This window comes from Geotrypetes seraphini, chromosome 3, assembly GCF_902459505.1.
Source record: "Geotrypetes seraphini chromosome 3, aGeoSer1.1, whole genome shotgun sequence".
Classification (NCBI taxonomy): Eukaryota; Metazoa; Chordata; class Amphibia; order Gymnophiona; family Dermophiidae; genus Geotrypetes; species Geotrypetes seraphini.
The window spans coordinates 222,611,197-222,626,340 of record NC_047086.1 but is presented as its reverse complement, the minus strand read 5'-3'; the positions used below and the strand labels follow the sequence as shown (position 1 = coordinate 222,626,340).

At 46.4% G+C, this 15,144-nt stretch overlaps 1 protein-coding gene across 8 annotated transcripts in view; it reads left to right on the top strand.

Annotated features, from left to right (window-relative positions):
• Nucleotides 1–14,353, top strand: part of PRPF40B (pre-mRNA processing factor 40 homolog B) — a 303,400-nt gene extending 289,047 nt beyond the window's left edge. For 6 of the 8 annotated variants that reach the window (XM_033935781.1, XM_033935779.1, XM_033935783.1 and 3 more), the window contains 3 exons: nucleotides 7,879–7,940; nucleotides 9,333–9,479; nucleotides 9,651–11,012. In XM_033935781.1, coding sequence (XP_033791672.1) covers nucleotides 7,879–7,940; nucleotides 9,333–9,479; nucleotides 9,651–9,743 — 302 coding nt within the window. In that variant the 3' untranslated portion in view covers nucleotides 9,744–11,012. Of the gene's footprint in view, nucleotides 1–7,655; nucleotides 7,744–7,878; nucleotides 7,941–9,332; nucleotides 9,480–9,650; nucleotides 11,013–13,777 lie in introns of those variants that run through there. The other 2 variants (XM_033935778.1, XM_033935784.1) reach the window with 2 other exon arrangements.
• Nucleotides 14,354–15,144: the final 791 nt, after the last annotated feature.

The following is a 15,144-nucleotide window of genomic DNA, read 5'->3' as shown; positions in this document are numbered from 1 at the left end:
AGAAAGCAATACAGGCAGCAAGCCAATTTGAAAGTGTCCGTTTGGAGACAGGACGACCCAAACGGTTGGGGTCGAAAGACAAAAAGAGCTGAGGGGCTGTTCGGTGAGCTCTGGTACGATCAAGATAGTAAGCAAGGGCACGCTTACAATCCAGCGTGTGCAACGCCTGTTCCCCAGGATGCGAGTGAGGCTTAGGGAAGAAGACGGGCAGCACAATGGACTGGTTGAGGTGAAAAGCTGAGACCACCTTGGGAAGGAATTTAGGGTGGGTACGCAAAACAACCTTGTCATGGTGAAAAACAGTGAAAGGTGGGTCGGCAACCAGTGCATGTAGTTCGCTAACCCTCCTGGCAGAGGTGATGGCAATTAGGAAAAGCACCTTCCAGGTTAGAAGCCTGAGAGAAGTTGTGGCAAGAGGCTCAAATGGAGGTTTCATAAGAGCTGAGAGAACCACATTCAGGTCCCAGACGACAGGAGGAGGCTTGAGAGGCGGTTTGATGTTGAAGAGGCCTCTCATGAATCTGGAAACCAGAGGATGAGCCGTGAGAGGTTTTCCGAAAATAGGCTCATGAAACGCAGTGATGGCACTGAGGTGGACTCTGATGGAGGTAGTTTTGAGGCCAGCGTTGGACAGAGAGAGCAAATATTCCAAGACAGTTTCCATCGCTAAGGAGGTGGGTTCCTGATGATGCCGGAGACACCAGGAGGAAAATCTGGTCCACTTCTGATGGTAACATTGGAGAGTGGCCGGTTTCCTGGACGCGTCCAAAATGAGGCGGACCGGTTGAGATAGGTTCTCCGGAGAGGTCAGCCCGAGAGAAACCAAGCTGTCAGGTGGAGCGAAGACAGATTGGGATGTAGCAGAGACTGATGCTGTTGCGTAAGTAGAGTAGGAAACACAGGAAGAGGAATGGGCTCCCTGGAGCTGAGTTGGAGCAGGAGGGAGAACCAGTGTTGGCGAGGCCACCGAGGTGCGATGAGAATCATGGTGGCGTTGTCCTTGCGGAGTTTGGACAAGGTCCGCAACATCAGAGGAAGTGGAGGGAAGGCATACAGGAACCGATCCCTCCAATCGAGCAGGAATGCATCCGGGGCCAGACGGTGAGGAGAGAAGAGTCTGGAGCAGAATTGGGGCAGCTGATGATTGTGAGGAGCTGCAAAGAGGTCCACCTGCGGAGTGCCCCATCGAGCAAAGACGGAGAGCAGAGTCGGGGGGGTCCAACGTCCACTCGTGGGGTTGAAGGATGCGACTGAGATTGTCGGCCAGAGAGTTCTGTTCGCCCTGGATATAGACCGCCCTGAGAAAGAGATTGCGGTCCGTGGCCCAGGTCCAGATGCGCAGAGCCTCCAAACAAAGGGGGCGAGATCCGGTACCGCCTTGCTTGTTTATGTAGTACATGGCGACTTGATTGTCCGTGCAGAGGAGGAGGACTTGAGGGCAGAGGAGATGTTGGAAAGCCTTGAGGGCGTAGAACATGGCTCTGAGTTCCAGGAAATTGATGTGATGACGACGCTCCTGTGGGGTCCAAAGACCCTGGGTGCGTAGATCTCCTAGGTGAGCTCCCCATGCGTAGGGGGACGCATCTGTGGTGATGATCATAGAGTGGGGGGGCAGATGAAAAAGCAGACCCCTGGAAAGATTTGAGGAGTTCAACCACCATTGGAGAGATTGCTGAAGAGATGATGTCACAGATATGGGATGAGAAAGAAGGTCCGTAGTCTGTGACCATTGGTTGGCGAGAGTCCACTGAGGCGTACGAAGGTGGAGGCGTGCCAGAGGAAGGACATGCACCGTCGAGGCCATGTGACCCAGTAGGACCATCATCTGTCGGGCAGGGATGGAGGGGTGCCTGAGAACCTGACGGCAGAGATGGAGCAGAGTTCGCTGGCGATCGGAGGGGAGAAAGGCCCTCATTAGCGTGGTGTCCAGAACTGCTCCAATGAATTGAAGTCGCTGGGTGGGAAGCAAGTGTGACTTGGGGTAGTTGATCTCGAACCCCAGGAGGTGGAGGAGAGAGATGGTGTGATGAGTGGCTTGTAGCACGAGTTGAGATGAAGGTGCTTTCACCAACCAATCGTCCAAGTAGGGGAACACCTGGAGGTTGTGAGACCTGAGGAAGGCCGCTACCACTATAAGGCACTTGGTGAAGACCCTGGGTGAGGAAGCGAGGCCGAACGGTAGCACCTTGTACTGATAGTGGTGGTGCAGCACCTGGAACCGCAGGTAGCGGCGAGAATTTTGATTGATGGAGATGTGAGTGTAGGCCTCTTTGAGGTCCAGGGAACATAGCCAGTCGTGTTGAGAAAGAAGAGGGTAGAGCGTGGCAAGGGAGAGCATTCTGAACTTCTCCTTGACCAGACACTTGTTGAGGTCCCTGAGATCGAGAATGGGACGGAGGTCTCCCGTCTTTTTGGGTACCAGGAAGTAGCGGGAGTAGAATCCCTGCCCCCTTTGATCTTGAGGTACTTCTTCGATGGCATTGAGAAGGAGGAGGGATTGAACCTCCCTCAGGAGGAGGGGGGTTTGAGATGAGTTTGAAGCAGACTCTACGGGAAGGTTGTCCGGAGGTAGAGTCTGGAAGTTGAGAGAGTAGCCGTGGCGGATGATGTTGAGGACCCACTGGTCCGACGTAATGATTTCCCAACGGCTGGAGAAAATGGTGAGACGACCTCCGATGGGTTGTGGAAGAGGTAGCAAGGGTGGATGACTGGCTATGCCCTGGAGAGAAGAGTCAAAAGGGCTGAGTTTGTTTAGTAGGCTGAGGAGGCTTAGAGGGTTGAGAGGCCTGAGATCGAGCCTGAGCGTGATGTTGCTGTTGACGGGGCCGCCTAGATTGCTGGGGAGGCGGATTGAGTGGCCTGGCTGAGAACCTCCGTTGATAAGATGTTTGTGGCCGATAAGGTCGGGTAGGCGGTGCCTTCTTTTTCGGCTTGATCAGGGTGTCCCACCTGGTCTCATGGGCAGAGAGTTTCTGGGTGGTGGAATCCAGTGACTCTCCAAAAAGCTCATCCCCGAGACAGGGGGCGTTGGCCAGACGGTCCTGGTGGTTGATGTCCAGGTCGGAGACTCTGAGCCAGGCCAAGCGACGCATGGCTACGGCCATGGCAGAGGCCCGAGAGGTGAGCTCGAAGGAGTCGTATATCGAGCGGACCATATACTTGCGCATTTGGAGAAGGCCAGAGATGTGCTGTTGGAATAGCGGGACCTTGCGCTCAGGTAGGTACTTCTGGAGGGCAGACAGCTGTTGGACCAAGTGTTTGAGATAGAAGGAAAAATGGAAGGAATAGTTGTTTGCCCTGTTGGCAAGCATGGCATTTTGGTAAAGCCTCTTGCCAAACTTGTCCATGGTCTTACCTTCTCTGCCAGGAGGGGTAGAGGCATAGACACTGGAGCCCTGAGTCTTTTTCAAGGTGGATTCCACCAGAAGGGACTCATGGGGCAATTGAGATTTGTCGAATCCAGGAATAGGGATGACACGGTAAAGGTTGTCCAGTTTACGGGGAGCTCCCGGTACCGTGAGGGGATTTTCCAAGTTTTTGTAGAATGTTTCCCGTAGGATGTCATGCACGGGAAGCTTGAGGAACTCCTTAGGAGGTTGCTCAAAGTCTAAGGCTTCTAAAAAGGCTTGGGACTGTTTGGAGTCAGATTCCAGGGGAAGGGACAGAGCAGCAGACATTTCCCTCAGAAATTTAGAAAAAGAGGACTGTTCAGGTTTAGAGGTGGCATCAGGTGCCGATGGTTCCTCATCAGATGAGGAGGGATCCTCCTCGGTACCGAGGGGAGTCTCCTCCCATAAATCAGGGTCCCTGACCTCTGGTGCATGTCGAGACACCGGGGTGGAGGGTGCGGTGTGGCGAGTCTTGGACAAAGATTTACCAGAGCGCACCGAAACGGTACCGGGGGAGGACGATCGGCGTCGTTCTCGGTCCCGAGAAGAGTGCCGTACCGCCTGGTGCCGAGGGGGATCCACTGTGGGTAGAGAATGAACCACTGGATCACCATGAAGTTGTTGGGCCGAAAGGATCGGCATAGAGGTGTTTACCGGTACCGAAGGAGTGGACACCGGGGGCTCGGTGCGGGGCTCGGGCCGGTCTGGTACCGGAAGGAGCGGTGCCAGGATAGAGGGTAGCAGTTGTTCAAGTTGTTTCTTCAACTGCTCCTGAAGCTGAGCTTGCAGAATGGCCGAGATACGGTCATCTAGGGGTGGCATCGGAACCGCTTTCTTTTTCTTCGGTTCCTTGGATGCCGCTCCACGCCCCGGCGATGAGGAGGCCGATGACGAGGCACTCACCGATATCGGGGCGGAGCGTTTACGGGACCGGTGCGATGCCGGTAGGGACGGTGTCGCCACCGTAGCAGGAGGGCGCTCGAGGGAAGAGGAAGGCTTCTTAGCCGGCTTACCTGGCGCCAGTGGCGCCGATGCGGGGTCGGTCGGTGTCGAGGTTGACGGTGCCGATTTTTGCGGTACCGCCGTTGAAGGTGAGGAGTCCATCGCCGACTCGGTGCCGAAGAGAAGAGTTTGTTGGATTCTTCGGTTTTTAAGAGTTCGTTTTTGCAAAGTGGCACAGCGGGTGCAGGAGTCCGCCCGATGCTCCGGACCCAGGCACTGCAAACACCAATTGTGTGGGTCAGATACGGAGATCGGGCGTGCACACCGCTGGCACTTCTTAAAACCGACCTGCGGGGGCATGAAGGGGAAGATAGCCTCCGTAAAATCGAAGTCCGAGGCCTGTATAATGGCAACAGGCCCCGCCGGGGCAAAAACGAAAGAAAAAGGAAAAAAATCAAAGTTTTTTTTTTTTTTTTTGCAATTCAAATAAAAAGGAAACCCGAAGGTAGAGGGAGAAAAATTTAGAAAAAAAGCGCGAGCGGGAAGGCAAAAAGTGATTTCAACGGCCGTTGAAAAAATACACGCGTCTTCTTCGCTCCGCGGAAACGAAGAAACTGGGGACCACGCACTCCTCCGTCGGGCGGGAAGGCACTCGCGCACGCGCGGTGCGGCCAACTAGAAACTTCTAGTTAAAAAGGTCCGTACCGAGGGCTCCGTCGGTGACGTCACCCATGTGTTAAGAATATGCTGCCTGCTTGTCCTGGGATAATTTATCTACCTGAATGCAAAAGAAAGTAGCAGGCATGTTGAATCAAGTATGTCTCAATGTTACTCATGCATGCACAGTTGCAGTTCACTGCAAGCCTTACATTCCAAAAGTCAAGATGTCAGGAAAGTCCTTGTGCGAAACAAGTAAGAAACTGCTAGATTTGGAGCACCATTCAGTGATAGAATTTCTCACAAAAGAAGGGAAAAAGCCAAAGGAGATATACGAACACATGACTGCAGTTTATGATGAGTCTGCCCTAACATTGTACAAAGTAAAATTTTAGAGCAAGCAGTTAAGTGGGATAGAGAGTCCATTGAAGATGACCCTCACTCTAGACAGCCTGTGGAAGCAACTTCCACAGAAATGTGCAAGAAAGTTGAAGATTTAATTTTGTTTCCCGAATAGTTGAAGAAATGGGCATCTCAGCAGGTACAGTTTGGAAAATAATTCATGAAAAGTTGGGCACATCCAAGGTTAGTGCAAGATGGGTTCCAAGAATGCTGATGCCATGTCAGAAGGCCATGAGGCTCCAGTGCTGTGAGGAGAACTTGGAGATGCTCCATGAAGACCAAGTTTTTTTGTTTGGTGACTGGGGTCTATCACAGAGATCCTGAGCTCAAAATGGAGTCAATGCAGTGGAAGCACAAATCATCCCATATCCCCAAAAAGTTCAAGACAAAAAAAATCTGCAGGCAAAGTCTTGGCAACTGTCTTCTGGGATGATGACGGACTTTTGCTTCTGGAGTTCATGCCACACAAGACAACCATAACCGGGGAGAGTTACGCCAACACAATGGTTGCTTTGCAGGTGTCAATCAAGGAGAAAAGATGAGGAAAACTCACAGCAGGTGTGCTGCTTCTTCATGACAATGTGCCAGTGCGCATATCACAACAATCACAGACTGCCATCTGAGAAAGTGGGTTTCAGCAGCTGAAGCATCCCACCCTACAGTCCTGACCTGGCTTTCTGGGATTATTTTCTGTTCCGAGTTTTGAAGAAATCTCTCCATGGACAGAGGTTTTCAAGTTGTGACATCTTGGTTTGAAGGTCAAATGGAAGAATTATTTTCTAGAGGGCTAAAATCATTGCAGGAAAAGTAGATGGAAGTGTAAGGAGCTATCGGAACTATACTGAAGAATAAAACAAATATTTTTTGAAAACACAATTCCAGCTTATAGTTCAATCCCTAATCCTAGGTCTACTGGATTACTGCAACATCCTCTACCTCCCCTGCCCTGCAACAATGACTACAGACAATCCAAAATACAGCTCTAAGACTCATCTACTCATTGAGGAAACATGACCATGTTACAGAAGCATACATCAACTCACACTGGCTATCAATTCAAGAAAGAATACTATTTAAATTCTACTGTATGCTATTTAAATCTTTAAATGGAGATGGCCCAATCTACCTGAACAACTGCCTTATCCAAACAACCTCAACCAGACATAGAAAAACACACACCCCATTCACACACCCTCCAATCAAAGAAATCAAACGGAAAAAAAACGATATGATGGCCTCCTAGCCACTCAAGCAGCAAAACTAGATAACCAAATCTCCAACCTACTGATAACCACCCCAGACTACAAGTTGTTCAGAAAAGAAATAAAAACTATACTCTTCAAGAAATCCCTGAATCAGTCTTAACATCTGAATCAAACGTGTCAAAGTGGGTGGAGCCGACAGGACCTTCCTGAACGTGTGGACTTGAAGGCTCTTTGGCAGAGGGGAGCATGCCACTGGAGGAATGGGGACAGGAGACCCGCACCTCGTACCCCTCCAAGCAGCTCGTGTACCCCTTGGGTTACGCATATCACATGTTGAGAAACTCTTCTCTAGATGGTCATGTCATGGCTCATAATGTTAGAGCCATGGCTGTGTCGATAGCCCACTTGAGATCAGTCTCCATTGAGATTTGCAAAACTGCAACATGGTCTTCAGTCCCCACATTCACTTCTCATTACTGCCGAGAGTGAGATTCCCAATGTAACAGTTGGTTTTGTCAGACAGGTCTGCAAAGTTTGTTTGGGGGTCTAGAATCCAACTCCACCCTCCTAGACCCATCTATCTTCTGTTCCAGGCTGTTCCCTCACAATAAGTCATACCTATTTTCACTATAGTTACTTTTTTACCATTCAACCCTCCTTCTTAAAGTAATGCTACTGCAAACAGTGTAACTTAAAAACTTGTTCTGACTTGCAGAAAATGTCGGTATATAAGACACTGTATTGTATTGTTATATTGTATATAAGTTTAGAAGTTTAGATTGGTGTTTAATTGGCCTTTCCATTGCAAGTTCTTATTGGCCCTTCGTAGGTGTTTTTGGTGAGCCTGGTAGCTGGGGATTCCCATATCTGAGCTACAATGTCCTGTTGTCTTCAGAAAAAACAAAGTTACTCACCCTGTAGCAGCAGGACATGTAGTCTCACAATCCCTCCCTACTCCATAAGGAGTTGCTTTCTATCTGCTTTATTACAGCACTGCTGGTCTCATGCACCCAAGTTGGGTGGTACGTCAAAGGCTTTGAGATTTTTCCTTAAACACTAGGCAGCATATGTGCCAGGACTCCATTGGATGATGTCCCCCTATATGTGAGAATGCAAGTCCTACTGACCTCAAAGAATAGCTGCTACAGGTGAGTAACTTCACTTGAGAACGGGGATGCTCAGTACCTCTCGCTTGGTCACTAGGAGTGGATGCCTGGTCATGGGGGGGGCGCGGTGTTCATTAGCTTAGTGAGAAATCAATGTTGCTGTGTTTTTATTTGTAGATCACAGCTCCAGGAAAACCAAAAAACAGAAAAAGAAAAGCAAGAAAAAGAGACAGAAATCGGTAAGGGAGTTACTGAGGTACTGTAAATGCGCAATCCTGGCTATCTCTGCTAGATTTTGTTAACATGCGTGTGAGAAGGAAGCCACTGCTGACCTAGTCTTTCAGGATTTTGCCAGGTACTGGAGACCTGGATTGGCCACTATTGGAAACCTATGGTCTGTGTTAGTATGGTGATGCTTATGTACTGAGAAGTCTATTGTCTGGCTTTTTCTTTTGTCCTTGCCTCAGTGCAATTTAAAAAAATTTAACACTCTGATGTGTCTCCCTCCAAAAATGCATATCATAATCCAGTATTAATCACTGTCAGCCATTAAAAAGTTATAGCTTGGATATTATTTTAGAAAATCCTTCAGCTGCATTGCCGTCAGCACAAAAATTTATTTATTTAAAAGGAGGACTCTACCGCCATCTCCTGACTCTGCTCCTTCTCTGGCATTATTCAAATCCATGCTAAAAGCCCACTTCTTTGAAGCTGCTTTTCAGTCCTAACTCCAACCCACTTGTAAAGCACTCATATCTGTTTGTCATTCCCTGAAGGCCTGTCAGCCCTTGTAGGCTGGGAAGAATTTGTATATGTATATGTTTCAATTTATTGGGGAGTAGTTTCTGAGCTCCTTTGAAGCCAGTGTTGACGGTTAATAATAATAATAATAATAATATGGTAATATTTAGTTTAGAGCAGAACAATTTAAGCCTGTTGCTACAGGTGCCTCTACTTCATGTGTATTGGGTGGCTCTACGTGCTTGGGTACTAACTGTAGGTGGAGCTAGAGAGCCCAGTGAAGTAGAGAGCTAGAGAGCCCAGTGAGGCAGAGAGAAAAATCGGGAGTGGATTCCTTCAGCAGCAGCAAACAGCTATGGGAAAATAACCCTACTGTCTAGAACAGGGGTGTCAAAGTCCCTCCTCGAGAGCCCCAATCCAGTCGGGTTTTCAGAATTTCCCCAATAAATATGCATGAAATCTATTAGCATACAATGAAAGCAGTCCATGCAAATAGATCTCATGCATATTGATTGGGGAAATCCTGAAAACCCAACTGGATTAGGGCCCTCGAGGAGGGACTTTGACACCCCTGGTCTAGAATGCCTCACCTATCTACTGGAAAAGAGCTTACCAGGATAAGTACATAATCTCTTTTTCTAATATAATTAGTACTAGTTTCAGTAGTCTGCAAATGTAAGGCTCTGTCTTCTCTACTGACTTGTGACACCTTCTTTAAACTTTTTTTTTTTTTTTTTTTGTAACATTTGGGTACCAGAAACTGAACCGCCTACTCTAAAGTGATGGTCTCAAACAGTGGAAGAATGAGATACCCTGTAGCATTGCAGGATGTACATTGTTCATAAACCATCTGGCATTGGCTAGAGCTGTTGCCTGTTTTTCTTTTATAGAACAGCCCTGAAAGTGATGTGGAGCGAGAAAAGGAGAAAAGCAGGAAAGAGAATGAAAAAGAGAGTAATCGAGAAAGGGAAAAGGAGAAAGATGCTGATCGTTCCGACTCACATCGCAAATCTCCCAAACGAATCTCAAAGGAGAAAGTAAGTTATGCTAGATAGTAGAGGTACATTTTAGTGCTAAAGAGAGCTAAAAAAAAATTATTCCTGCTTATAAGATTTGGGAAGGAAGGTTATTTTGGAAACAAGGCAACATAAATGATGGGCTAGCCTTCTCCCAAGACCACTACTCTTCAGCTTTGCTTCTCTTTCCAGACAGGCTGGGACACGTCTGAGAGTGAACTTAGTGAAGGAGAGTTAGAGAAGAGACGTAGGACATTACTGCAGCAGCTGGGTGATGACCAGTAAGCGGCTGCTGTCGCCCTACCCAAGAGCTCTCTTTCATTTCTTCAGACGTTTGTGTGATGCTCCTGCCTGTCTGCTTAAAATCCTATCAGCTGTAATCCTTGGGCAGTTTTCGGAGGCCTCTGTTTCTCTGAGGCACAAAGCTGGATTACTGCAGCATGAAATTTGCACCAGAATTGTGATCTTCTGTCGAAATGCCGTTTCTAGAAGATACTGTGAAAAAGCAGTACCTCGTCAGTTTGTATGTTTAGGGAAATTTGCTCTACTAACCCTTCCATCTAAAGACGCTGCTGCTTTCCACTTAGAAAAGACAGCAATTCAAAACTAAAAATAAACCTGTGACATGTTGCCTTATGTACACAGGTTTGTGGGTATTGAAGCCTATGGCACCATAAGGTGAGGAGCTATAAGAAGCCCATTTCATATTCACCTTTCTGGGCAGGAGCCCCATTTTCATATGACCAAGTGCTTCTTTGCTTCCTCTAGCAGAAAGGTGTTTCTGTGCTCTTTTATTATTTGGAGGTTAAAGCCACCACATAGGCAACGCCTAGAGCCTTGTCTTCTGGTCATAAAGATATTGTATTTATTTAGTAGTTCATAAGCTAAAACCTTGGACTACTGTTTGCAAGGAATATTTATTTTGCTCAGTCCATGGTTGGTGTGTTATATATAAAGTTTGGGTGCTGAGGACACAATTTGCTGCCTTGCACTAGAATAGAATAAAAAAATATATCAGTGAAACACTGGAAGACCAAGGGAACCCCCAGACTCCGCAGTGATATCCAAGGATGCTCATTCATGGTATTAAATTGTTTGCTTTCTTTCATGCCCTTGTCTCTTGGAAATGTTGACTACCACAATCATTCTTTCATTGTAAATTGCTCTGGAATGAAGTAAAAGAACTGAAGAAAATTTCCTTTTACATTTACTAGAGCTACCACTAAGCCAATTTATTTACGAGTCTGAAGGCGGCAAAAACCACTCATGCCATCAGGCCACAAAGTAGTATTTCTGTCTCTGCTCCCCCCATCACCTTTTGTAGCTTTTGGCGCTGAGGCTGGATGTGCTTGATCTTGGAAATTATAAAGATTCAGTAACATCCAAACTCAGCCAAGCAAAGTTTCCCCTTGCTCATGTGGGATGAAGGTGCGAAGGGTCTTTCTTCTTCTATCCTGCCCAAGTCACCTGTAGTTTTGTATTCTGAGCAAACAGTTTGTTCAAAAATAAGATTCCAAACATGCTATCAATTAAATGAAGGATTTTTTTCCTTAATGATAATTTAGCACTGATGTTATTTCTTGTACATTGTTGTCTAAATTGTTTTTGTTTAGGTATGAAGGGAATAGGGACTAGTACTGGTATAAAATTGCCCAATATGAAACTTATTTTACCATTTTCTACTGCCAGCCACATAGCATTCCAGCATAAAAGTGAGTTCTAAAGCTGAGGAAAATGAACTACAGTTTCCCAGTATATACTGGAGATTAGCCTCATCAGTGCCCATTATAAAGCCCAGCAGCAGCCACCTCTCTATCCCCAGTTCAAACCCTTATCTCCATAGTGAGAATGATAGGACTTTGTGGTTTGGTTTGGTTTTGCCTGGAGATATATGTTTAAAGTAAAGCTTTACTGAATAGCATATTTTACTATTCATATGAATATGGATAATGAAAAATATTATTTAGCCAAACATGAATACTGAGCGTTGAGCTTTAACATAACACATTATTCAGGACCAAATCAAACCCAAATAAGAATATTTGGTACAATCCCAGTTTAAAGTAACACACATTCCTCAGAAAAGGAGACATCTTAAAATGGTTCTAAAGTCTGCTCTGTGCCTTGCCTTTCAGGTAGCCCAAGCAGCTGGGAACTTATCTTTCACACTGAGCGGGGGAGGGGGCTGATACACAAAACATTAGCATGGCTTTAACCCACTTTTACTGGCCAAGCAATACTCAAAAGGTTTCAGTGTGAGTATTAACTTGCGCAAAAACCATTACCACAGACCACATTTAAATGGCATGTTAATGCGGTCATTTGGTATTTCCCAGCCATTCTAAAAAAAAAGTTTCTCATGTATGTTGTGCATGGGAAACTTTTCACCAGGTCCAGGGCAAGGTAAAAGGGTTAGTTGAGAGAGGTAGCTATTTAGTGGCACCTCTTCTCTCCCTCCAACCCAATCACCCTACCCCAGACTACTTGGTGCAGTGACCCTAGCAGGCTCTCTCCGACCATACCTAAATACGCTTCCCCTTCCTGTCCCTAGCTTAAAAGTTTTCCCTGGTAATCTAGTGGGCCCTCCTCCTGATAGTAAACCCCTAGTAGTTTAATGGCCTCCCTTCTAATACCCCCTTCCCCTAGTATACAAAAAAGTGCCCAGGTGGCCCCCTCCCAAATACACACACACACACAAACTCGCTAGTAGTCCCCTTCCTCCCGGTCTCAGAAAAATCCCTGGTAGTCTAGCGGGACCACTATTGCCCATTCATGACCCTAAGCCAAGCCTCCTGACCCTGTATCTTGCACAAAACAGGATTGATACCCACTTGTTCTTGCCTCTGAGTGCCATCATCTTCAAAATGACAGTGCCCTGTCCCCACATGGTGCAACCTGGGAAGCATGATCTGGGGCCTGTCTACCATGTAAGGGAATCTCTCCATTCCAAGATGCACTGTGTGAGATTGGGCATTGCAATTTTACTGATGATGGCACCCAGATGCAGGAACAAGTGGGCATCATTCCTGTTTTGTGCAGGATAAAGGGTCAGGGGGCTAGGCTTGGTGTATAGAGTGAGCGGGTCCCCATTAGACTACCTGAAATTTTTGGAGGGAGGAGACTACTGGACTAACAGGGAATTTGTGTGAGGGGGGGAGGAGGGCTGGGGAGCCCAGGGTGGTAGGGGGAGGGTCAGTCATGTGGGGAACAGGATGGGTGTCACTAAATACAAGGGCTATGTATGGGAGTGGGATGGAGTGTATCTCAGGTGATATTTGTAGGGGCACCGAGAGCCGATGCATGCGTGTTGGTTTAGAGAATGACACGGTGACAAAATTAATCACCGTTCCCGTCCCCGCGGGAAACCATCTTCATGTCATTCTTTAAAGACAGAGGGAAGAATCAGAGTATGAATGGTTATAAAGGAAAACACCCTCCAAGGATTCAAGACAAAGTTAGACAAGTTTCTGCTGAACAAGAACGTGTGCTGGTAGGGCTAGTCTCAGTTAGGGTGCTGGTCTTAGACCAGAGGGCCGCTGCATGAGCGTGACATGGGATTATTTCCTGCGGTTATCTGCGGGGACGTGAACAGTGATGAATTTTGTCACCGTGTCATTGGGATTTGGAGGTTTTTAAAAATGTCAACCTTTCCTGTCAGGTGCCTGAGCCAATCACCGCTCAGGCACTGATAAGAAAGATGACATTTAGTGCTGAGCCGCAGATCACTGCTACTGTTTTAACATGGCAGTAATGGGTCTGCTGGTTGGTTTGAGCATTCTGCAGCAATTGTTTGGTGCTAATTTTGTGGAAGAGAGAAGCTTGAGGATCGGCCCCTGACTTCTAAGTCTAGTGCTACCAGAAATGGACACTTTTCTTGAAAACAAAATGAAATTCTAGAAAGAATAAGACAGAAATAATAGATTTTTTTATGTTAGAAATTCTGTACAGTACTGAAAGGCACCAGTAGAATATAGTTTACATGTACATCAGTTACAGGTATAGAGAAGATACATTGGAATGGATATATTGTAAACAGTCTGAAAGTTTGGGTAGTTTTTACAGAGATGAGACTGCATAAGCCAGTGGTCATCATTCATTTTTAAGTCAAAGCCATTTGAAGGAGAGCCACCAAATATCTTCCTATGCAAGGCTGTGACACTGCTGCCCAAGGCCACCCTCAATCCTACCATCAAAATTTTTTTTATTGAAAGTATCCTCAGGAAGGTGAGCATTTCCAAATGCATTTTCTTACCAATTGAGAAATGCTCTGTCCTTCAAGCTTGTGACCTTTTTCTCCCTCTACTTTCCCCTTTCTGTAGAGAGGCAGAATAGCAGAAAAAAAAGCCAAAATGATGATGAGGGCTGCTGTAGATGTCTCCAGGGGTTGCCCTGGCCCCCAGGCCTTGCATTGAAGAACACTGGTGTAAGCAGTTGTCCTGTTAAGCATTATTCCTGAATAAAGAGCAGACACTTGCCTTCCAAGTTTTTCAGTGTTCTGCATGGTTTATAAATATATCAGTCTAGATCACATTCCCAGCACCAAGCAGCAAGACAGACAAGAGGAATGGGAAATGCACAGAGGAGTTGTGTATTTTTTTGCTGGGAAGGTACATTATGTATTGTTCTTTCTCTTCTGTTCAGTATAGGACCCCCTCCCTTTCTTACTCTGTATGTGAATGAAATAGAGCAGGTCCTGCCGTAGTTGGTGCAGTTGAGGAAAGGGATGAGCCAGTTCTCAAAAAGATGGAAGGAAGCCCCTCATGGGAAACACTGATTAACAAACACAAGTGCTGCACTGCTCATAACTTAGACTAGAAAAAGGCTTATAGGAATTTGCATTAACAGAAGTAAATACTTAACAAACATGAAACTTTAAAAAAAAAAAAAAAAAAAAACACACTTTGCTCTGCTGAATGTTATGGCAGGACTAGAAAAAGTTTCAACCATGCAGTTGCTAAGGATCCTGTGCAAAATTCATTTCTGTGATCCCTAGCTTGATAACTTGAGGATTCTTTGGTATTATGAGGACAAAAAAAAGAAAAGATATGTGCACATAGGGTTACCAGATTTCCTCATTAAAGAAGAGGACATGTGGCCCCAGCCCTGCCCCCAAATGAACATCAGCTCCTGCCAAGAGCTCAGGGCCATATCTGGAGGGCCTTGGAGCATGCATGAGTGTGATGTCATCATGTCACAATCTTGGAGGCCCTCCAGATTCAGCCCCTAGCTCAGGGCCTTCCAAAACCCAGACCGTCCTCTAAAAAGAGGGTTTTCCCAGACATCTGGTAATCCTATGTGCATACATATAAATGCACCCAAGAAATTTTTCTTGAAAATTAGGGGTTCTAAACGAGAGCCATTAAGGCTTAACAGTTGCAAGATGCTGGTAGAAAAATAGGCAAGTGACATTCTACTCAGAAGTTTACTTTAAATGTTTTATTTCTAGTGAGTTAATTGATGAAACTCTGATTAGAAAAATGATATGTGCCTTGTCACTCTCAACATGAGAAATTTAACTGCAGCTCTTGCCAACAACAACTCAGCTTCCCACGAGTGGCTGTTAGGCATTAGACATAGTGTCAAAAGGCTTATGGTGGCCACAGGCTGATTCACATCCATTGTGTGTCTGGGTTTTTACACATTGGAGTAGTTTGATTTTGGTCTTTCCAAGGTATAAGGTGAAAGT